The following is a 23,562-nucleotide window of genomic DNA, read 5'->3' as shown; positions in this document are numbered from 1 at the left end:
GTGGAGTTAATGCAGTTTGACTCTGCTTTGTACCTGCCATGGTTCAATGCTATGGGATCCTGGAAGCTGTAGTTTTACAAGGTCTTTAGTCTTTCTCTGCCCAAGAAGGCCCGTGAAGGTCTGTCTTTCCAAAGTGTATTCCTGTATGGCAGCGGGGAGGACTAGATGACCTTCGGGGGTCCCGATTCAGATTTTAATTCACTCAGTTCCAACCTAGATGAAAGGCTTGATCTGCACAACATGCGCTTAACCCAGACAAGGTAAAATAGCCCACTGATGTATCTTTAAATCGACCTCATATCACCACTAAATTCACAGGTACAGATGTGGATCATGGCCTCCGAAGAAAGCACAATCCCATATGAAACATTATATGCAAAACAGATGTACTGGTGGTGTGCTTTATCTCATTGCTGGCAAGCGTTTGTGTTTTGTCTACGAATGTATCCCGGCCCTTTGTTCACCGGGGTGGTCGGCATTCAGACCCCAAAGGCGGTTTCTTTGCAAATGAAATTAATTTGAATAGGTTGCAGGGATGTGTCCTACCTATCAAATTCAAAACCAGAAGTAGACTGGGTTTCAATATGCTTATTGATATGGATGAATCCTTAGTTTCTAGAACCCTAGAGTTAGAAGAGACCTAAGGGCTATCCAGTCCACCCTTTCTGCCAGGCAGGAAGACACAATCCAAGCCCTCCTGACAGATGGCCATCCAGCCTCCATTATGTCAGTGCTAGTTGATTTCAATCAAGTTGTTGCAACTTGCAGAAACTTCAGGTGTACTGTGTGTTTACGTTGATTATCTAAGGACTTGGAGCCTCCGGTGGCCTAGGGGATAAAAGCCTCGTGACTTGAAGGTTGGGTTGCTGACCTCAAAGCTGCCAGGTTCGAATCCCACCCGGAGAGAGTGCGGATGAGCTCCCACTTTCAGCTCCAGCTCCATGCGGGGACATGAGAGAAGCCTCTCACAAGGATGGTAAAAACATCAAAACATCCAAGCATCCCCTGGGCAATGTCCTTGCAGACGGCCAATTCTCTCACTCCAGAAGCAACTCTGGTTGCTCCTGACACGAAAAAAAAAATCTAAGGACTTCATCACATGGGATATGTAAAGCATTTGGGATAGTTGGTTTTCCCTTAAGCTTCGCAATTTCATTTGGAAATTAAACAAATTATAACCCTACCCCTATCTCACCCTTCTCCTTCTCCGCTTTCTTTGGGATTTATCCGTTTGATTTGTCATCACATGGTAAAGACTCCCACTGTCCCTCCTTGTATTCTTTCTGTCCTTGTAATCTCAGGAGGTCAATTTACAGCCCCAAAAACTCACAACATATACAGAGGGATTATTCTTAGGTTGCAGAATTGAGAACAGGAGGGAGGGGGGAAATGAAGCTTTAGCTCTCTTATATGTCTGTCTCTGCTAGCCTTTTGATAAGCAAAACAAAAGCCTGACAGCACAGCATGAGTTTCAGAAAGGCAATAGAGAAAATAGTAAGATGTCAAAAGGACTTTTATGAGAAGGAAAATAACACAGGAAGAGGGGGGAATGTTGAAAGAGGGGGCTCAGAAACAAGTGCAAAACAACTGAATGTTTTGAATATCTTTGAATGTTTGCTATACTTCCTCAATCCCAAAATGGTAATGGTGGAAGAAAGGTATCAATACTGCCTATCTTAGCTCTTCCCTCCATAGTGACGTCATAGTTATGTTAACAAACAGGTGAGGAGGAATTCCCATCACATGTTAAATTGGGCATGCTAACACATCTCTACATAGGGAATTGAAGAATAAGTCACTTGCCAAACAGCTTGGAAATCGTCAGGAAAACCCACACTTTAGAAATGGCAAGATACCTCTTACTCCACACTTGAAAATTGTGTCATGTGAAGGGCACCATCGGTTGCAGTTTCTTAAGTGTATAGAAACATTGATTTTATTGCATGTAATGAAGTCATAGGTTTCCTCTCTCCTCCTCATGTCATCATGAAGGGTCAGATTTTGGGACAGAATATCTCAACTCATAATTTGAAATAACCAGAGATGACAATGGGTGCATCTACACTATCGCATTAATGCAGTTTGATGCCATTTTAACCACCATGGCTCAATGCGATGGGATCCTGAGAACTGTAATTTGATAAGGTACCATCACTCTTTGGCAGAGAGGACTAAACTCCTGTAGAATTAAGCCATGGCAATTAAAGTGATAGCAAACTGCATGAATTCTACAGTGCAGATGCACCCAATGTGCAAGGTGGTTTATAGTAATAATTTTGATGAAATGTATAAGGAAGATAACCAATAGTGGTATCAAACCGCCTTAGTTCTACAGTGTAGATGCACCCATAGTAGCCTGTGGCATTATCCTACTAAGAAAACACAATAGATCAGAGAAGACACAAGTTTTTAAAAATAGGGAAAAAACTTTACTAATAGTAGAAAAGACAGTAGGAAACATTAACCATATATAAATACTTAATTTTTCAAAAAGTTAAAGTGCAGGGAAGAAAAGAAACAATCATGAGGAGCAACCAATTTCTTCCCTTCTGGGCTTCGTTTCACAGACTTCCTCCCTAAATGGAGGAAGATAATATCAAACCACGATGCATAACAACTTCTTTAGCTTAATATCTTCCATTGGGTCCAATACAACTCTTGCGCCAGCTGCAAGCTTTCCTCATCACTTTTTGGAGCAAGAAATAGTTAGCGATGGAGTATATACACAATCGAGCCATTATATTTAAGTAGAACTGTATCTTCTCCCTAAAGTCCACTTAGTCTTCGTCAAAGAACACCGCAAAGCTCAAACCAAAAATGGTTCAGTCTTCTCAGCTACGGCTTTCCCAAGTGAATGCAAAGGACATCCTATGGACCTGTCACTGCCATGGCCAAAAGAAAGGTTAAATACAAGTCTAGTTCTAATAAAATCAGAGTGAAACTTGTCCTTGCTTAGTCTTTAAAAAAGGAGACCAAGCTGCTGAGCAAACAATAAACTGGATTATGAAGAACATCTTGAATAGACAATCGAGACAAAAAGCATCCAGATTGGTGTACTATGCAGTCACTGGGAACGATTTCTTCGGCAAGAAATGAAAACAGAGGTTAATTCCATTGGACTTGATGGGATACATGAGACTCACAAGTAGCGGGACTTCTGGTATTTTTTATCCTTGAGCTGCGACTCCAACTGGACCAACTCCTGGGCTTTCTTGACCCTGTGTTCAATGTACTGATGCGCCTCGTCATCTTCTGCTTCTTCTTCTTCCTCCTCTTGACCTGTTTCGCAGGTGTACATCAGGTCGTGGTCCGATATGCCAAACATCTCCAAGGTATGGAGATACGCAATGTGTTCGTCCAGTTCCAGGTCCGAATTCCTCTGTGTGGCATGCAAGGACTGGAGCTGCAGTTGTGTTGCAGAGCTTGTGGTGTCCTCCAGCGTGAAGAGCTCCCTCAGTTCCTGTTGGGTGAAATACCGATACGGGTTTTTCTTATCCCCGGTGCTTTGCTGGATCAACGAGTCCTTGAAGACTTGACGCCTGTAGATTTTCTCTTCCACCGTCCCGCAGGTGATGAGTCGGTAGATCACAACGTTCTCTTTTTGTCCAATCCGGTAAGCTCGGTCTACCGCTTGGGCATCAGTTGCAGGGTTCCAGCTGGGATCAAAAATGACCACCCGGGTGGCCGAGGTCAAGGTCAGACCAACGCCTCCAACTTGGGTGGTCAGAAGGAAGACCGAATAGCTTTTGTCCATCTGAAACTGCCTGACCCTCTTCTCCCGTTCTGCTAAACACGTCACTGTCCCATCGACACGCATCAGCCGGAAGCTCCGTTTGGTTAAGATGTGCTCTATGATGTCCAGCATTTTTCTCGACTGGGAGAAGACAAGGGTTTGGTGTCCTTCCTCCTGAAGTTTCTCCAACAATGCAACAAGGAAAACAAGCTTTCCCGACTCCTCGATGAGAAGTTTATCAGAAACCCGTTTGATGTCTTGGGTCATGCTCAAAGTCGATTGATCTGTTGGCTCAGAGTATTCCGACACCTCCAAACCAAGATTGGCACACGCTTGTGCGGACAACAACCTGGGGTGATCACAGAGTTTCTTCAAGACGGTCAACTCAGCTAATGGGGAACGCGTTGTCATGAGAAGCTCCTTGATATGATCCAAGGAGAGAAAATTCCTGTAGATGTCTTCTTGCATAGGGGCCAAGTACACCCAGACAATAAAGTCATTTTTCCTTGGTAGAGACGGCATTTCCAGAGCAATGTAGTCTCTCTCTTCACCGGTCAGGCAGACGGATCGCTCCGAATTCAGCTTCAGTATCTCCCCTTTACTCCGGCGCAAGAAATAGGGCTTGATGATTGCCATCAAGTTCTGTGAGATCTTCAGCCCAAGGGCTTTCTCGCCCAGAGTTGCATCCTTCTCTCTGGCCTTCATGATGGGACTCTCATATTCCATCTTGAAGGTTTTTGCGGTGCCAAGGAGGGACCCCTGACAAGCGAAATCAAAGAGAGCCCAAAGCTCTCGGAGGTTATTTTGCACCGGCGTCCCAGTGAGAAGGATACGATTGACAGCCGGGATGCCATACACAGACTTGGTGGTTTTTGCAGAGGGGCTTTTGATTTTGTGGGCCTCATCCAAGATGACGTAGTTCCAAAGAAAAGGCTGCCCGTCGAGATTGGAAAGCTGTTCCCAGTTGGCCAGGACCATCTGGTAGGAGGTGAGCAAGACCCCAGTTCTCCTCTGGATCTGCTCAAGGTTTTGCTCTCGTTCCTTCTTGCTGGTCCCATGGAAGACCTTCACTCTAATTCCAGGGACCCAGTTGGCAAACTCCCGCATCCAGTTGTTAACAAGCGTAACCGGCATGATGAGCAACACAGAACGGACGAGTCCAGCATCAAACATCCCCGAAAGGAAGGCGATGATCTGGATGGTCTTCCCGAGGCCCATGTCATCGGCCAAAATGCCGCCCTGTCTCTTCTTGTGATAGAGATTGTAAAGGAAGGCCACCCCTTCCTTCTGATGCTCGAATAGTTTGTCATGGAGCTCTCGACAGATCATAAGTCCACTCTGGCACACGTCCACAAATTCGTCTCCGTCCCCATCTTTATCCAAAGCCAGTGACATAAGCTTCTCCTCTGCATCTTGGACATCCTCCATCGGGTTTTCTTTGGGTTGGATTTTGTGAACCTTGCTGGAACGTTTGCGGGTTTTCGGGGTTTTCTGCTCCATCTGCACCACAGCTCTGTGAAACATAGCACAACATGGCCAGTTAGTGGATGGAGAACTTCCCCAAAATAGGTCCTGTATCTTATAAAAATCGAAATTGTTCTACACTACAACCCCCAAATCTACAGGATAGGTATCCATATCTGACAAAATATGACCTCTCTAAGCATTTGCTAGATCTTTTAGAGAGTGTTTCCTAAATGGTGATTCCTGACACAAAATGGGGACCCTTGAGTTCAATGTTGAGGTAAAAAAAAAAAACTGGATACAGTAAAATATTTCTAAATGCCATCAATTTATACAGATTTGCTAGCATCAATGTTTAGATTTGGCTGGCATTTATTTATGGTATGACAAAGATAGAATTAACAAAGATTTCCTTAGATATTCCGTATTTATATTCCGCCCTTCTCCCCAGATTATAGTAGAGTCTCACTCATCCAACATAAACGGGCCAGCAGAACGTTGGATAAGCAAAAATGTTGGATAATAAGGAGGGATTAAGGAAAAGCCTTAAATTACGTTATGATTTCACAAATTAAGCACCAAAACATGTTTGACAACAAATTGACAGAAAAGGCAGTTTAATACACTGTAATGTTATGCAATAATTGCTGTATTTACAAATTTATCACCAAAGCATCGCAATGTATTGAAAATATTGGCTACAAAAACATTGACTGCTAAAAGGAAGATTGCGTTGGATAATCCAGAACATTGGATAAGTAAATGTTGGATAAGTGAGACTCTACTGTATATATAGAGCAAAGAGAGGCAAACATTCAATGCCTTAGTTATAATCACATACAATGAGACACACAATGCAGGCAAGGCAAAGGCTTCTCCTTTCATTTCCGGCTTTTGGAAGTGGTGCTCATCTCTAGCTCTGGGGAGGTGGTTCCTCTCCATTTTCAAGCTGAGCAGCCTGTGTTGTTACCTCTTGGTTGTGTGACCAGCGTGATAGCTTGGAGAGTGTTTTCCCGCCAGAGCGGTACCTATTTATCTACTCATATTTGCATGTTTTTGAACTGCTAGGTTGGTAGGAGCTAGGGCTGACAGCAGAAGCTCACCTGTCCCATGGATTCAAACTGCCAACCTTCAGGTGAGCAGCAGCAGCAGCACAAGGGTTTAACTCATTGCACCAACGTGACCCCATTGTCTTTGTGTATTGGTGTCTCACTGTATGTCATTGTCACAAGGCATTGAATGTTTGCCTGTATCTGTTTATATGCTGTAATCCGCCCTGAGTCCCCTCGGGGAGAAGTGAAGAGTATAAATAAAATATTATTATTATTATTATTTTATGACACAGCAAACAAGATAGACATGCTGGATTTCGTAACACAAAATCACAAGTCGAACACTTCCCAAGTGTCTAGGACTGTGTGATGTATTTTCGGATGATGTGCGCAGATCTATTATTATTATTATTATTATTATTATTATTATTATTATTGGTGGCCTCTGGTGGCGAAGTGTGTTAAAGCGCTGCACTGCTGAACTTGCGGACCAAAAGGTTGCAGGTTCGAATCTGAGGAGCGGAATGAGCTCCTGCTGTTAGCCCCAGCTTCTGCCAACCTAGCAGTTTGAAAACATGCAAATGTGAGTAGATCAATAGGTACTGCTCCGGCGGGAAGGTAACGGCATTCCATGCAGTCATGCCGGCCACATGACCTTGGAGGTGTCTATGAACAATGCCGGCTCTTCGGCTTAGAAATGTAGATGAGCACCAACCCCGCAGAGTCGGACACGATTGGACTTAACGTCAGGGGAAAACCTTTACCATTATTATTATTATTATTATTATTATTATTATTATTATTATTATTATTATTATAACTTTTCATGCCTGGTGGACCTGCAAGTTGTTACAAATTTTGTAGGAAAAAGTGATTAAAGATGCAAATAATACGATAACTTAAAAGATTAGGCAAAAAAAAATCCAGAGATGTGCCTCTTAAGGCTATTTGATGAAAAAAAAATCAGTAAAGAAGATGAAGAAATCGGTCAATGCAGCTTTGTTTCAGCAAGAAGAAGCCATTAATTCACTTAATAAAAACTTATTTTGGAACAAGTAATTAATTTGCTTAACAAAAACTTATTTTGGAAAAAAAAACTTTCATTGTTTACAGTGGAGCCTGCAGAAGATGCTTCAGCTGTACTCCACAAAAAGGAAAATCTGCCTTGGGCCAGAAGACCTTCATTTCAACAGGGTTTAATTTCAGATATCCACACAAAGTTTGGAGATATATCTCTTTGCAGATATGTGGAGTCATGCTGTATATACAGTAGAGTCGCTTATCCAAGCTAAACGGGCTGGCAGAAGCTTGGATAAGCAAATACCTTGGATAATAAGGAGGGATTAAGGAAAAGCCTATTAAACATCAAATTAGGTTATGATTTTACAAATTAAGCACCAAAACATCATGTTATGCAACAAATTTGACAGAAAAAGCAGTTCAATACATGGTAACGTTATGTTGTAATTACTGTATTTATGAGTTTAGCACCAAAATATCATGATATATTGAAAACATTGACTACAAAAATGGCTTGGATAATCCAGAAGCTTGGATAAGCGAGGCTTGGATAAGTGAGACTCTACTGTACTTGTATTTTATTGGTAAATGTTAAGCTGCATTTTACCCATGTGTATTTGTTATATGTATTTTAATAGTGCTTTGTTTTACCACTTCATTTTAATATACCAAGGTTGAACCACAAAGAGAGGCAGGTAATAAATAATAATAATGTCAGGGGTAATTTGATTGTGCTTTTCCTGCATGGCAGGGTGTTGAACTAGAGGGTCCATATGGTCTCTTCTAACTCTATTATTCTAATAATAATAATAATAATAATAATAATAATAATAATAATAATAATAATAATAATACAGTAGAGTCTCACTCATCCAAGCTAAACGGGCCGGCAGAAGCTTGGATAAGCGAATATCTTGGATAATAAAGAGGGATTAAGGAAAAGCCTATTAAACATCAAATTAGGTTATGATTTTACATATTAAGCACCAAAACATCATGTTATGCAACAAATTTGACAGAAAAAGTAGTTCAATACGCAGTAATGTTATGTTGTAATTACTGTATTTACGAATTTAGCACCAAAATATCACGATATATTGAAAACATTGACTACAAAAATGGCTTGGATTATCCAGAGGCTTGGATAAGCGAGGCTTGGATTAGTGAGACTCTACTGTAATAATAATAGTTCTTCAACTGATTAAACCAAGACTGATCTAAGATAGGATAAATATATTTGAATGGATTAATGAATGAATACTTTCCAACATTTAACTGACAATAACTAGGGATTCATCACTGTAGAATGAATGACATTGGATACTGAGCTGTCATGGACTCATGGGACTTGTAGTCTTATTAGATAACCTTCTCTGCCGGTGTCTCACCAAACTACAATTTTCAGGGTCCCATAGTATTCAGCCACGGCAATCAAAACGGTGCCAAACTGCATTAATTCTACAATGTAGACACACACAAGTTAGGAGCAAGCTGTTGCTTTTGCCTGAGTCTATTGAGATCGCCGTTCCATATAGGAAACCTGATATCAGCAAAAACAAATCAATAAATAAACTTATTGCCTGCATGAGGGATTTCTGTTCAAAATAAGAGACATTCAGTTTTACTGGAGAGGTAAAATCGGACACAGATTTGCTCCTTCAATGAGAACTTGCACTTTTTCTCTCACCTTTGACGCTGCTTCACCCGTCCAGGGCTTTTGGTTTTTGCTATTATGACCGCTGCCATAATATTAAGGGATTGGGAGACAGACTCACCAAGCCTGAAAAATAGCAAATCTTTCTTATTACAATAGGAGATGTTGTTCGTTTAAGGTAGTGGAAGAAGGGAGCACATTTTAACAAAACATGGGCACAGTCAGCAGGGGAAACGGCAAGATGGTCATCTATGCTGACGATCGTGCCATCACCGCTCAAGCAGGGAGCTTTGAAAGGGTTGAACAGAAGCTCTCTGAAGCTTTAGGTGCTCTTATTGACTATTACAGAGAAACCCAACTCAGGGTGGATCACATTATATACATGTAGGGCAAACATTCAATGCCCATAAACACATAGAACCGAGACAGAGACAGACGCAGAGGCAATTTAACCTCTCCTGAGGGGATGTTCAATTCTGGCCACAGGGGAGAGCAGCTGCTTCATCATCCACTGTGACGGCACTTCCTCATTCCAACGTTGTAAATTAGTTAAACTTGTCTCCCCACTTTTATAAGTGGTACCTTATTTCCTACTTGATAGATGCAACTATCTTTCTGGTTGCTAGGTCAGCAACGAGCAGGGGCTATATATTTTTTTAATTGACGGGTGCTCACCTCGCCATGGGCTGGCCTCGAACTCATGACCTCGTGGTCAGAGTGATTTATTGCAGCAGGCTGCTCACCAGCCTGCGCCACAGCCACAGGCCATCCTCTGTTCGGATATCAGCCAGCAAGACAATGCCTTAAATCAAGAAATAGTTTTCTAAGATCTACTCACAGAATCGCCTCAGCAAGCAAGAGTCCAAAAGTGGCAGGCAAAAACCCAGAACCTCAATTTGTGGTTGAGAATGGATGAGAGACTCCCTCCTGGGCACACAGAAAATGATTTGGAAGGCACTAAACAGACTCTGCTTTGGCACCATGAGATGCAGAGCCAGTTGGAAGAAATGGGGCTTCAAAGTGGAGTCCACAACATGCAAGTGTGGAGGAGAGCAAACCACAGACCACTTACTACAATGCGGTCTGAGCCATGCCACATGCACCGTGGAGGACCTTCTTATAGCAACACCGTAGGCACTCCGAGTGGCCAGATTCTGGTCAAAGGATATTTAATATAATGCCAAGTTTTTAACTTTGTGTTTTTAAATACATTATACCTGCACCCTCAATTTGCTTCTGACAAGATAAATAAATAAATAGTTGCCAGTGGGGACACATTTTGTCAGATATGGATACATTTCTGGTTTTCTATATGGACCTGGGTTTACATTGCTCTTTTTGACCATTTCTTGGAACGTGTGTGCCAAGTGTGGTCAAGATGGCAAAGGGCACGTCATCTACACTATTGAATTGATGCAGTTCAATAATGCTTTAATTGCTGTGGTTCAATGCTATAGAATCTTGGGAATTGTAGTTTGGTGAGGCACCAGCATTCTTTGGCAGAGAAGGCTAAAGACCTTGTGAAACTACAAATCCCATGGGTCCATAGTACAAACTTCATTTGTACTATAGTTACAAACATAGTTATAAACTTCATTCATTCTACAGTGTAGATGCATCCCTTGTTATTGTCTTTAAAATGTTGGAAAGTATTTGTTCATTCAACAAATCACTCAGCAAACCGATATAATTACTACTATTATAGTTACCCCTATTTTCCCCTATTGGTCTAAAACTATTTAGCCATTTGTAATTCCTTTATTTTATTGCTTTTAAACTTATTTATTATGCAATTCTTTTGACATGAAATAAATAAACCCCTATTTTCTCATTGACCAAACCGATACAACTTGTCTCATTATAATTACCTGATTCCTGTAGACCAAATTGGTACATTTACTCCCATTATAATTATCCCTATTTTCCCATTGGTTAAACTAATACAATTACTTCCATTACTGTTACCTTTGTTTTCCCATTGACCATACTGATACCATTACTCCCATTATAGTTACCCCAGTTTCCCCATTGACTAAACGGATACAACTACTTCCATTATAATTACTCCTGTTTCGCCATTGACTAGACTGAGACAATTACTCCCATTACAATTACCACTCATTTCCCATTGACCAAACCAATACAATTACTCTTAATATAGTTACACCACTCTCCCATTGACCAAACTGATACAATTACTTCCATTGTAGTTACCAATTTTCCCATTTAGCAAACTTATACAATTACTCATTATAATTCCCCTTCTCCCCATTGACCAAACTGATACAATTACTCTTGCTATAGTTACACCATTGTCCCATTGACCAAACGGATATAATTACTTCCATTGTAGTTACCCTAGTTTTCCCATTTACCAAGCTGATAAAGTTACTTTCATTTTAACTACACCTGTTTCCCTATTGACCATTTTTGCAAAACCCAACCCAAAGAGTCAACTTTAGGACACTTGCATCCACTTTTCTGCAAAGTGTAACTTACCAGAAAAAGGGATACTTGCAACCTCTTAAGTAGGTGAAGAAGTTTGCTTAGAAAATTAGACTCAGAAATAAGAAAATATATAACAAATACACGTAAAAAGACCTCAAAACCTATAAACCAGTCTCACTTCCCAGCTCTTTCTTTCTCAAGCAGATAAGTAGAAACAATGGGTTCAATTTATCCTTTTTTGGGCCCAATTAGAGGCTGGAGGAGATCAGGGAGAGAGGATAGTCAATTAGCCAATTAATCAGGCAGCCAATCAACACGGAGAGAAACCTCTGACCAGCTGCACCAGCAGAGTAAATACTAGAGCCTGATATTAGGTGTATCTGCACTGTGGAATTAATGCAGTTTAATTAATGCGGTGGTGCAATGGGTTAAACCCTTGTGCCGGCTAAACTGCTGACCTGAAGGTTGGGTTACTAATCTGAAGGTTTGTTTATTTATTTGTTTGTTTACATTATTTATATTCTGCCCTTCTTTCTTGCCCTGAAAGGGACTCAGGGCTGATCACGATGTACACATACAAGGCAAACATTCAATGCCATATGAACATAAAGACAGAGACAGACACAGAGGCAATTTAACCTTCTCCAGCTTCCAGCTTCCTGAGGGGATCCTTGATTCCAGCCACAGGGGGAGCAGCTGCTTCATTATCCACTGTGACACCGAGTCCTTGAATACTTCCTCATTCTAAGCGGTGCTGGATGATATTTATGGTGTTGTAAATTAGTTAAATTAGCCTCCCCACATAAGTGGTACCTAAATTTCCTACTTGATAGATGCAACTATCTTTCGGATTGCTTAGGTCAACAACGGGCATGGCTATTTTTTATTTTAATGGTCGGGTGCGACACGGGTTGGCCTCGAACTCATGACCTCTTGGTCATAGTGGTTTATTGCTGCTGGCTACTAACCAGCCTGCGCCACAGGTTGCTGTTTGGAATTCGTGAGATGGGGTGAGCTCCCATCTGTCAGCTCTAGCTTGCAGGGACATGAGGGTTGTCCCTCCCAGCTAACACATCTGCACATCCACTGGGCAACGTCTCTGTAAACAGCCAATTCTCTCGCACCAGAAGTGACATATTCAAGTGACTTGAGTATGGTCTCAAGTCATTTCTGACACAACAAAAAAATCTTTGATACCAGAGCCTGACATAGGTGCATCTATACTGTGGAATTAATGCAGTTTAACACCACCTTAAGCAAATTGCTGGAGCTGGAAAAGGTAGTTAGATATCAAGGAGTGCATCTACACTGTAGAATGGATGCAGTTTGGAACTACTTTAACTGGAGTCAATGCTATGGAAACTTTCGAGTTGTACAAAGTTTCTTTAGCAACTCATTCTTTATGACCCCATCAAACTACAACTCCCAGGTTTCCATAACATTGCGCCATGGCAGTTCAAGTGGGGTCAGATTGTATTTATTTACCAATTTAGATGCACTCAAGGATAACTACAGACAACTCTTCACATTTGCTGAGATTGTTTTCACGCTCCGTAGAGCGGATTCCTCCCTTACTAAACCCATTGACTTTGCTCTGGACTCGCTGATTTTTGCAGAAGTCGGCTGTTTATAATAATAATGCTGTGAAAGAGATTTATGATGAGTCCCCTATCCATCAGTATCTCACAATATCCCAGCCATAAAGAAAACAACAACAGTAGGGTCATTCGGTTTAAAGCTAATGGGGTGAGAACCTTATTTAAAGGCTACTCCAGTGCAAATGTGAGTAAGTATGTTTATTGGAAAAAGCATGCTTTCATTTTATTTTGATTAGGCAGGTAAGATACATTAAATCAGGGGTCCTCAAACTTTTTAAGTGGAGGGCCGGTTCACAGTCCCTCAGACTGTTGGGGGGCCAGACTAGGATGATATAGTCCAAAATTAGAATTGTTGCTGTTGTTGTGTGCCTTCAAGTCATTTCAGACTTAGGTCAACCCTAAATCTAAAGATTAGGACAGGGGCCAGGTCAATGACCTTGGAGGGCTGCTCCCGGCCCATGGGCCTTAGTTTGGGGACTCCTGATCTAGACGATCTCATAAGACCATAGGTAAGGAAAGGGGCCCCCAAAGGCCATCTAGATGGTTTCATAAGACCATAGGTAAGGAAAGGGGCCCCCAAAGGCCATCTAGATGGTTTCATAAGACCATAGGTAAGGAAAGGGGCCCCCAAAGGCCATCTAGATGGTTTCATAAGACCATAGGTAAGGAAAGGGGCCCCCAAAGGCCATCTAGATGGTTTCATAAGACCATAGGTAAGGAAAGGGGCCCCCAAAGGCCATCTAGATGGTTTCATAAGACCATAGGTAAGGAAAGGGGCCCCCAAAGGCCATCTAGATGGTTTCATAAGACCATAGGTAAGGAAAGGGGCCCCCAAAGGCATCTAGACCATCTCATAGGACCATAGGTAAGGAAAGGGACCTCCAAAAGCCATCTAGATGGCCTCATAAGGCCGTAGCTAAGCAAAGAGACCTTCAAAGACCATCTAGATGATCTCATAAGGCTATAATGGAGATGGAGGCGGGATATAAATAAACTTATTATTATTATTATTAGTATTATTATTATTACTACTACTACTAAGCAAAGAGACCTCCAAAGACCAGGTGGACTTAGGTCAACCCTAAGTCTACAGTTTAGGACAGGGGCCAGGTAAATGACCTTGGAGGTCCCCCGGGCCTTAGTTTGGGGACCCCTGCATTAAATGTTCTTTATCCTGTCTCCTTAAGTAAAGGAGAAGGAATTTCAGTAGGGCGGTCAAAAGAAACCCAAGTTGATATGTTTCATGATTGGCTGCACCTGTTGTGGAGTCTCTTTCTATGGAAGCTTTTAAAGAGAAGCTGCATAGCCATCTCTTGAGAGGGCTTAGACCAGGGGTCCCCAAACTTTTTAAATAGGGGGCCAGTTCATGATCCTTCGGACCGTTGGAGGGCCGGACTATAGTTGGCCACTGAGCAATAATAATAATAATTAATAATAACAACAATAATAATAAAAAAGAGGGTTGGAAGAGACCCTTTGGGACATTGAGTCCAATCCCCTTCTGCCTTTGTGCACCAAAAGCACAAGCAAAGCATCCCTGACAGATGGCCACCCAGCCTCAATGTTAATAATAATAATAAGAAATAATAATAAGAAAATTGCACAGACAGACTACAAACAGAGGCACAACTATGTGGCCCAAATGATTCATTGGAACTTATGCCTCAAGTACCACCTGCCAGCAGCAAAGAACTGGTGGGATCACAAACCTGCAAAAGTATTGGAAAATGAGCACGCAAAGATACTGTGGGACTTTCGAATCCAGACTGATAAAGTTCTGGAACACAACACACCAGACATCACAGTTGTGGAAAAGAAAAAGGTTTGGATCATTGATGTTGCCATCCCAGGTGACAGTCGCATTGACGAAAAACAACAGGAAAAACTCAGCCGCTCTCAGGACCTCAAGATTGAACTTCAAAGACTCTGGCAGAAACCAGTGCAGGTGGTCCCGGTGGTGATGGGCACACTGGGTGCCGTGCCAAAAGATCTCAGCCAGCATTTGGAAACAATAGACATTGACAAAATCACCATCTGCCAACTGCAAAAGGCCACCCTACTGGGATCTGCGCGCATCATCCGAAAATACATCACACAGTCCTAGACACTTGGGAAGTGTTCGACTTGTGATTTTGTGAAACAAAATCCAGCATAACTATCTTGTTTGCTGTGTCATACAACATTGTTGTGTCAATAATAATAATAATAATAATAATAATAATAATAATAATAATAAGGGTTGTAAGAGAAGAAGAGACCCCTTGGGTCATTTAGCCCAACCCCCTTCTGCCCTTGTGCTGTGGGGGCCGGATAAATGGCTTTGATGGGCTGCATCCGGCCCCCGGGCCTTAGTTTGGGGACCCCTGGCTTAGACTGTGTCTTAGCAGAATGGGGTTGGACTGGATGGTGCTTGAGGGTCTCTTCCAACACTATAACTATGTCTCACTTCATTCTTCTCCATGTGTCTCTTCTCCTTGCCCTTCACCTGACCTCCTGCCTTCCGGCAGATCCAGACTCGCTTATCTCTTCTCCCAGACCTGCATTTCCCTTTGCTTTTTTCCATGGGGGCCCAGTTTCCTTCATGGTTGAAATGGGAGCTCCTGCTCTCCCTCTGGCTTTGCATTCCACCTGCAGTTCAGGAATTTGACAAATGCAGACGAGCAAAGAGAACTTGACAGAGCTCAGAAATATGACCATAATCGTTCAGTTCTAAGATGCACTTCCCCCAGTGTAAACATCTCTAAAAACAGGCTGCATCTTAGAATTATAAAACCAAAGATTTGTTATCTGTTGGTGGTACTGCAGTTAGGGTGCCTTTTACAATCAATGGCTTCTTAGAATTCAAGAAACATGATACTTTCTTGATCTGTGGTCACCAAAAGTCTCTAGGCTGCGTGGTCAGTTAGGTGCACTGGCAAGAGGATTCTGGAGGTTGCTTCCCAAACTAACTTTTGGGAATTATTATTATTATTATTATTATTATTATTATTATTATTATTATTATTATTATGACACAGGAAACAAGATAGACATGCTGGATTTCATATCACAAAATCACAAGTCGAACACTTCCCAAGTGTCTAGGACTGTGTGATGTATTTTCAGATGAGGCGTGCAGATCCCAGTAGGGTGGCCTTTTGCAGTTGGCAGATCCTAATTTTGTCAATGTCTATTGTTTCCAAATGCTGGCTGAGATCTTTTGGCACAGCACCCAGTGTGCCGATCACCACCGGGACCACCTGCACTGGTTTCTGCCAGAGTCTAGATAGGTCCTGATAGCAGCTGAATTTTTCCTGTTGTTTTTCATCTATGCGACTGTCACCTGGGATGGCAACATCAATGATCCAAACCTTGTTCTTTTCCACAACTGTGATGTCTGGTGTGTTGTGTTCCAGAACTTTGTCAGTCTGGATTCGGAAGTCCCACAGTATCGTTGCGTGCTCGTTTTCCAATACTTTTGCAGGTTTGTGATCCCACCAGTTCTTTGCTGCTGGAAGGTGGTTCTTGAGGCATAAGTTCCAATGAATCATTTGGGCCACATAGTTTTTTAAAAATTATTATTGAATTATTATTATTATTATTATTGACACAATGACGTTGTATGACACAGCAAAAAAGATCCCAGTCGGGTGGCCTTTTGCAGTTGGCAGATCGTAATTTTGTCAATGTCTATTGTTTCCAAATGCCGGCTGAGATCTTTTGGCACGGCACCCAGTGTGCCCATCACCACCGGGACCACCTTCACTGGTTTCTGCCAGAGTCTTTGAAGTTCAATCTTGAGGTCCTGATAGCGGCAGAGTTTTTCCTGTTGTTTTTCTTCAATGCGACTGTCACCTGGGATGGCGACATCCATGATCCAAACCTTGTTCTTTTCCACAACTGTGATGTCTGGTGTGTTGTGTTCCAGAACTTTGTCAGTCTGGATTCGGAAGTCCCACAGTATCTTTGCGTGCTCATTTTCCACAACCTTTGCAGGTTTGTGATCCCACCAGTTCTTAACTGCAGGGAGGTGATACTTGAGGCATAGGTTCCAATGAATCATTTGGGCCACATAGTTTTTAAAAAATTATTATTGAATTATTATTATTATCATTATCATTATTATTATTATTATTATATCAGCATTAGCGTTTTTATGATGCCTTTTTTCCAGAGTGGGACACAAGGTGGATCCCAAAACAATATTTACAGAATAAGAGGACTCGTGTTTGTGTGTTATATGAACATTTAGACCAGTCTGCCTTTCTGAAGTTGAATCTTCATTTAAATTGAACTTCCTGGGGCCTTATAGTTGGAAACAATTGGCATTCTGTCGGTCAATGCTGTGTGTTTGGTATTGGTGGTCCCACTGATTTTGTGGATTGCTGCGCAATGCTGTCACTCACAAATAGGGGGTCGGGGTTATATCCTCCGTACCATCTCCCATTGTTGTAGGACGGTGGGAGTTTACTATCATGAATAAGCAATACCTTATGCAATTCAGCCCAGGAGAGATGGAGCCCCAGGTGGCACAATGGGTTAAACCGTTGTGCCAGCAGGACTGCTGACTTGAAGGAATCCAACCCGGGGAGAGCGCGGATGAGCTCTCTCTGTCAGTTCCAGCACCATGCAGGGACATGAAAGAAGCCTCCAACAAGGATGGTAAAAAATCAAATACCCAGGCACCCCCTGGGCGACGTCTTTGCAGACAGCCAATTCTCTCACACCAGAAGCGACTTGGAGTTTCTCAAGTTGCTCCTGACACCAAAAAACAAAACAAAAACAGGAGTGGACAGCATCTCAATTTTTATCCTCCTGAGCATAGCATGGATATACATACCTCCATACCTCCATACCTCACATATACATACCTCCATACCTCACAACCTCTGAGGATGCCTGCCATGGATGTGGGCGAAACGTCAGGAGAGAATACTTCTGGAACATGGTCACACAGCCCGAAAGACATACAACAACCCTGTGATCCCGGCCATGAAAGCCTTCGACAACACATATAAATAAATAAATTATATATTTGTCTGTGTGTATGTGCATTAACCCTTCAATGACATCAGATGAAACATCTTCAAGGCTACGCCTCAGGGAGATAGGGCAGGTTACAAATAAAGTTTTATTATATTATTATATTATACCTGTAATTTGTAGAATTAATCCATCTTGACACCACTTTAACTGCCATGTTTCTTTTTCTTTTTTAATTTGTTTTTATTGTTGTTTTGTCGTTTTATCCCACTCCCAGCCTCCCACCCTCCCTTCCTTGTACATACACTTTATACAACAAACTACAGAAGTTATATTTGAAATATCAATCTCAATCTTAATTTTTCCACTCTACATCTTAGTACGTTCTCTAAATAGTTCTTAACTGGTTCCCACATCCCCTTGATTATTGCAATATTTTCCATTTTATCTATATTATTCCATTTGCAATTTGTGATTTCTACATTTAACATATCAACTATATACTTATACCAATTTGTCAGAGTCCATTTTCTTTTGTCTTTCCAACCCCTCACTAAAACCATTTGTGCACATGCTATTAATTTGTCAATCATTTTTTCTTTTTGTATATTTATTCATTACATTTATTTATTACATGCATTTATACTCCGCCCTTCTCCCCGTTATCCTTGCATGTAGTACATTTCTATTAACTATCACTATTTGTAGATTTAGCATTCTATTGATTTCTCCTTCAATCATTCTCCAGTATTCTTGCACCCGGTCGCACTCCCATATCATATGATTAAACACCCCTCTTTGTTCACAACCGTGCCAACACCTATCTTTCATCCCTGGTAAAAAACGTGAAAGTTGTGCAGGAGTTCTATACCATTTTTGTAACATTTTCCTTCTTGCTTCTCTTAATACATTGTACTTTTCTTTTGCTATATTACTTATTTCCCTTAACTGCCATGTTTCAATGCTATGGAATCCTGGGATTTATAGTTTGGTGCAGCACAAGCCCTCTTTAGCAGAGAAGACTAAAAACTTTGCAAAACTGCTATAAATTTCATGTTGAGCTTGTGGTCCACTAAGTAGATGATTTTCTGGTCAGAGGTATGATGAATCCATTCCAAGTTTTCTTTTTCAAAGGAGACACGCAAGATGCACAACTTCAACGCCTTGGGGAGCATCTTTGGAGTCTGACAGAAAACCAGGCATGGATTTCCTGCCCTAATGGCATGGAAGCATCTTTAATTTAACCTGCTGTTAAACTTTCAGAACCAAAGAGAGAGCAAATGGAAAAGTCCTTTGCAGATAAGTATCAAAGGCAGTGTTAGAGAAACTGGTTGAGTGAGTCAAGAGAGGAGCAAAACCTGCTCTTGAAACTCTCTCCTGGAGTGCAGTAAATGTTACCTTTACAGGATAATACTTTTGTATTTTTAAAAGATATGCATCCATCAGAAGCCTTGCTTCTTCATGCAGAAAAAATACTGGAGAAGAGAGTAAGAAACTGCTAGAGAGAGGAAGGTTCTCAAAACTCACTAAAGCACCTGGATCTTGGAATAATGTCCAAGCTGGGAGAAAGAACCCTTGTCTGTTTGAAGCAAGTGTGGATGTTGCAATTAGCAAGTTCAATTAGCATTGAGTAGCCATGAAGTTTGCAAAGTCAATCAGTGAGGGTATCTGCATAGAGAAAGTGAAGCAAGTGAAGTGTTTGTGGAATAATGTCCACAAATAATAATACCACATGTGTGTTTGTGGAATAATGTCCAAGTTGGGAAAAGAACCCTTGCCTGTTTGAAGCAAGTGTGGATGTTGCAATTAGCAAGTTCAATTAGCATTGAGTAGCCATGAAGTTTGCAATGTCAATCAGTGAGGGTATCTGCATAGAGAAAGTGAAGCAAGTGAAGTGTTTGTGGAATAATGTCCACAAATAATAATACCACATGTGTGTTTGTGGAATAATGTCCAAGGTGGGAAAAGAACCCTTGCCTGTTTGAAGCAAGTGTGGATGTTGCAATTAGCAAGTTCAATTAGCATTGAGTAGCCATGAAGTTTGCAATGTCAATCAGTGAGGGTATCTGCATAGAGAAAGTGAAGCAAGTGAAGTGTTTGTGGAATAATGTCCACACATAATAATACCACATGTGTGTTTGTGGAATAATGTCCAAGGTGGGAAAAGAACCCTTGCCTGTTTGAAGCAAGTGTGGATGTTGCAATTAGCAAGTTCAATTAGCATTGAGTAGCCATGAAGTTTGCAATGTCAATCAGTGAGGGTATCTGCATAGAGAAAGTGAAGCAAGTGAAGTGTTTGTGGAATAATGTCCACAAATAATAATACCACATGTGTGTTTGTGGAATAATGTCCAAGGTGGGAAAAGAACCCTTGCCTGTTTGAAGCAAGTGTGGATGTTGCAATTAGCAAGTTCAATTAGCATTGAGTAGCCATGAAGTTTGCAATGTCAATCAGTGAGGGTATCTGCATAGAGAAAGTGAAGCAAGTGAAGTGTTTGTGGAATAATGTCCACACATAATAATACCACATGTGTGTTTGTGGAATAATGTCCAAGGTGGGAAAAGAACCCTTGCCTGTTTGAAGCAAGTGTGGATGTTGCAATTAGCAAGTTCAATTAGCATTGAGTAGCTATGAAGTTTGCAATGTCAATCAGTGAGGGTATCTGCATAGAGAAAGTGAAGCAAGTGAAGTGTTTGTGGAATAATGTCCACACATAATAATACCACATGTGTGTTTGTGGAATAATGTCCAAGGTGGGAAAAGAACCCTTGCCTGTTTGAAGCAAGTGTGGATGTTGCAATTAGCAAGTTCAATTAGCATTGAGTAGCCATGAAGTTTGCAATGTCAATCAGTGAGGGTATCTGCATAGAGAAAGTGAAGCAAGTGAAGTGTTTGTGGAATAATGTCCAAGGTGGGAAAAGAACCCTTGCCTGTTTGAAGCAAGTGTGGATGTTGCAATTAGCAAGTTCAATTAGCATTGAGTAGTCATGAAGTTTGCAATGACAATCAGTGAGGGTATCTGCATAGAGAAAGTGAAGCAAGTGAAGTGTTTGTGGAATAATGTCCAAGGTGGGAAAAGAACCCTTGCCTGTTTGAAGCAAGTGTGGATGTTGCAATTAGCAAGTTCAATTAGCATTGAGTAGCCATGAAGTTTGCAATGTCAATCAGTGAGGGTATCTGCATAGAGAAAGTGAAGCAAGTGAAGTGTTTGTGGAATAATGTCCACACATAATAATACCACATGTGTGTTTGTGGAATAATGTCCAAGTTGGGAAAAGAACCCTTGCCTGTTTGAAGCAAGTGTGGATGTTGCAATTAGCAAGTTCAATTAGCATTGAGTAGCCATGAAGTTTGCAAAGTCAATCAGTGAGGGTATCTGCATAGAGAAAGTGAAGCAAGTGAAGTGTTTGTGGAATAATGTCCACAAATAATAATACCACATGTGTGTTTGTGGAATAATGTCCAAGGTGGGAAAAGAACCCTTGCCTGTTTGAAGCAAGTGTGGATGTTGCAATTAGCAAGTTCAATTAGCATTGAGTAGCCATGAAGTTTGCAAAGTCAATCAGTGAGGGTAACTGCATAGAGAAAGTGAAGCAAGTGAAGTGTTTGTGGAATAATGTCCACAAATAATAATACCACATGTGTGTTTGTGGAATAATGTCCAAGGTGGGAAAAGAACCCTTGCCTGTTTGAAGCAAGTGTGGATGTTGCAATTAGCAAGTTCAATTAGCATTGAGTAGCCATGAAGTTTGCAAAGTCAATCAGTGAGGGTAACTGCATAGAGAAAGTGAAGCAAGTGAAGTGTTTGTGGAATAATGTCCACAAATAATAATACCACATGTGTGTTTGTGGAATAATGTCCAAGGTGGGAAAAGAACCCTTGCCTGTTTGAAGCAAGTGTGGATGTTGCAATTAGCAAGTTCAATTAGCATTGAGTAGCCATGAAGTTTGCAATGTCAATCAGTGAGGGTATCTGCATAGAGAAAGTGAAGCAAGTGAAGTGTTTGTGGAATAATGTCGACAAATAATAATACCACATGTGTGTTTGTGGAATAATGTCCAAGTTGGGAAAAGAACCCTTGCCTGTTTGAAGCAAGTGTGGATGTTGCAATTAGCAAGTTCAATTAGCATTGAGTAGCCATGAAGTTTGCAATGTCAATCAGTGAGGGTATCTGCATAGAGAAAGTGAAGCAAGTGAAGTGTTTGTGGAATAATGTCCACAAATAATAATACCACATGTGTGTTTGTGGAATAATGTCCAAGGTGGGAAAAGAACCCTTGCCTGTTTGAAGCAAGTGTGGATGTTGCAATTAGCAAGTTCAATTAGCATTGAATAGCCATGAAGTTTGCAATGTCAATCAGTGAGGGTATCTGCATAGAGAAAGTGAAGCAAGTGAAGTGTTTGTGGAATAATGTCCACAAATAATAATACCACATGTGTGTTTGTGGAATAATGTCCAAGGTGGGAAAAGAACCCTTGCCTGTTTGAAGCAAGTGTGGATGTTGCAATTAGCAAGTTCAATTAGCATTGAGTAGCCATGAAGTTTGCAATGTCAATCAGTGAGGGTATCTGCATAGAGAAAGTGAAGCAAGTGAAGTGTTTGTGGAATAATGTCCACAAATAATAATACCACATGTGTGTTTGTGGAATAATGTCCAAGTTGGGAAAAGAACCCTTGCCTGTTTGAAGCAAGTGTGGATGTTGCAATTAGCAAGTTCAATTAGCATTGAGTAGCCATGAAGTTTGCAATGTCAATCAGTGAGGGTATCTGCATAGAGAAAGTGAAGCAAGTGAAGTGTTTGTGGAATAATGTCCACAAATAATAATACCACATGTGTGTTTGTGGAATAATGTCCAAGTTGGGAAAAGAACCCTTGCCTGTTTGAAGCAAGTGTGGATGTTGCAATTAGCAAGTTCAATTAGCATTGAGTAGCCATGAAGTTTGCAATGTCAATCAGTGAGGGTATCTGCATAGAGAAAGTGAAGCAAGTGAAGTGTTTGTGGAATAATGTCCAAGGTGGGAAAAGAACCCTTGCCTGTTTGAAGCAAGTGTGGATGTTGCAATTAGCAAGTTCAATTAGCATTGAGTAGCCATGAAGTTTGCAATGTCAATCAGTGAGGGTATCTGCATAGAGAAAGTGAAGCAAGTGAAGTGTTTGTGGAATAATGTCCACAAATAATAATACCACATGTGTGTTTGTGGAATAATGTCCAAGGTGGGAAAAGAACCCTTGTCTGTTTGAAGCAAGTGTGGATGTTGCAATTAGCAAGTTCAATTAGCATTGAGTAGCCATGAAGTTTGCAATGTCAATCAGTGAGGATATTTCCATAGAGGTAACCTGGCTGTTGTTTCCTGGAGGAATCTTCTGTTTGTTAGGTGTTAACTGGCACTTGATTGTTTGCTGTCTGGAATTCCTCTATTTCCGAGTGGTGTTCTTTATTTACTATCTTGATTCTGGTGTTTTTTTTTAATACTGGTAACAATGAAAATGAACAAAATCTGATTGGGAGGAAAGGAGAGAAGGGAGATCTGCCTTAAGATGCCGTCTGTGTCTCCTCATGAGTAAAGAAGGGCTATTCGTAGCAAAGGGGTTTAAAATAGCGTTGATCTATATGTCTGTGTCAGAAC

The 23,562-nt window shown here is 41.2% G+C and overlaps 1 protein-coding gene across 3 annotated transcripts in view; it reads right to left on the bottom strand.

Annotated features, from left to right (window-relative positions):
- Positions 1–2,421: 2,421 nt before the first annotated feature.
- The window catches only part of LOC100560751 (DNA excision repair protein ERCC-6-like), a 32,840-nt gene continuing 11,699 nt past the window's right edge, over positions 2,422–23,562 (bottom strand). The window contains exons 1-3 of one of the 3 annotated variants that reach the window (XM_008124385.3): positions 11,423–11,692; positions 8,957–9,049; positions 2,422–5,246 (exon numbers count right to left, since the gene is read on the bottom strand). In XM_008124385.3, the coding sequence (XP_008122592.2) occupies positions 3,140–5,246; positions 8,957–9,015 (2,166 nt within the window). In that variant the 5' untranslated portion in view covers positions 9,016–9,049; positions 11,423–11,692 and the 3' untranslated portion in view covers positions 2,422–3,139. Of the gene's footprint in view, positions 5,247–8,956; positions 9,050–11,422; positions 11,693–23,562 lie in introns of those variants that run through there. The other 2 variants (XM_003230026.4, XM_062966843.1) reach the window with 2 other exon arrangements.

The sequence above is a fragment of the Anolis carolinensis genome, unplaced genomic scaffold (genome assembly GCF_035594765.1).
Source record: "Anolis carolinensis isolate JA03-04 unplaced genomic scaffold, rAnoCar3.1.pri scaffold_35, whole genome shotgun sequence".
Taxonomy (NCBI): Eukaryota; Metazoa; Chordata; class Lepidosauria; order Squamata; family Dactyloidae; genus Anolis; species Anolis carolinensis.
Note: the sequence above shows the minus strand (reverse complement) of the source record. Positions and strands in the feature narration are given on the sequence as shown.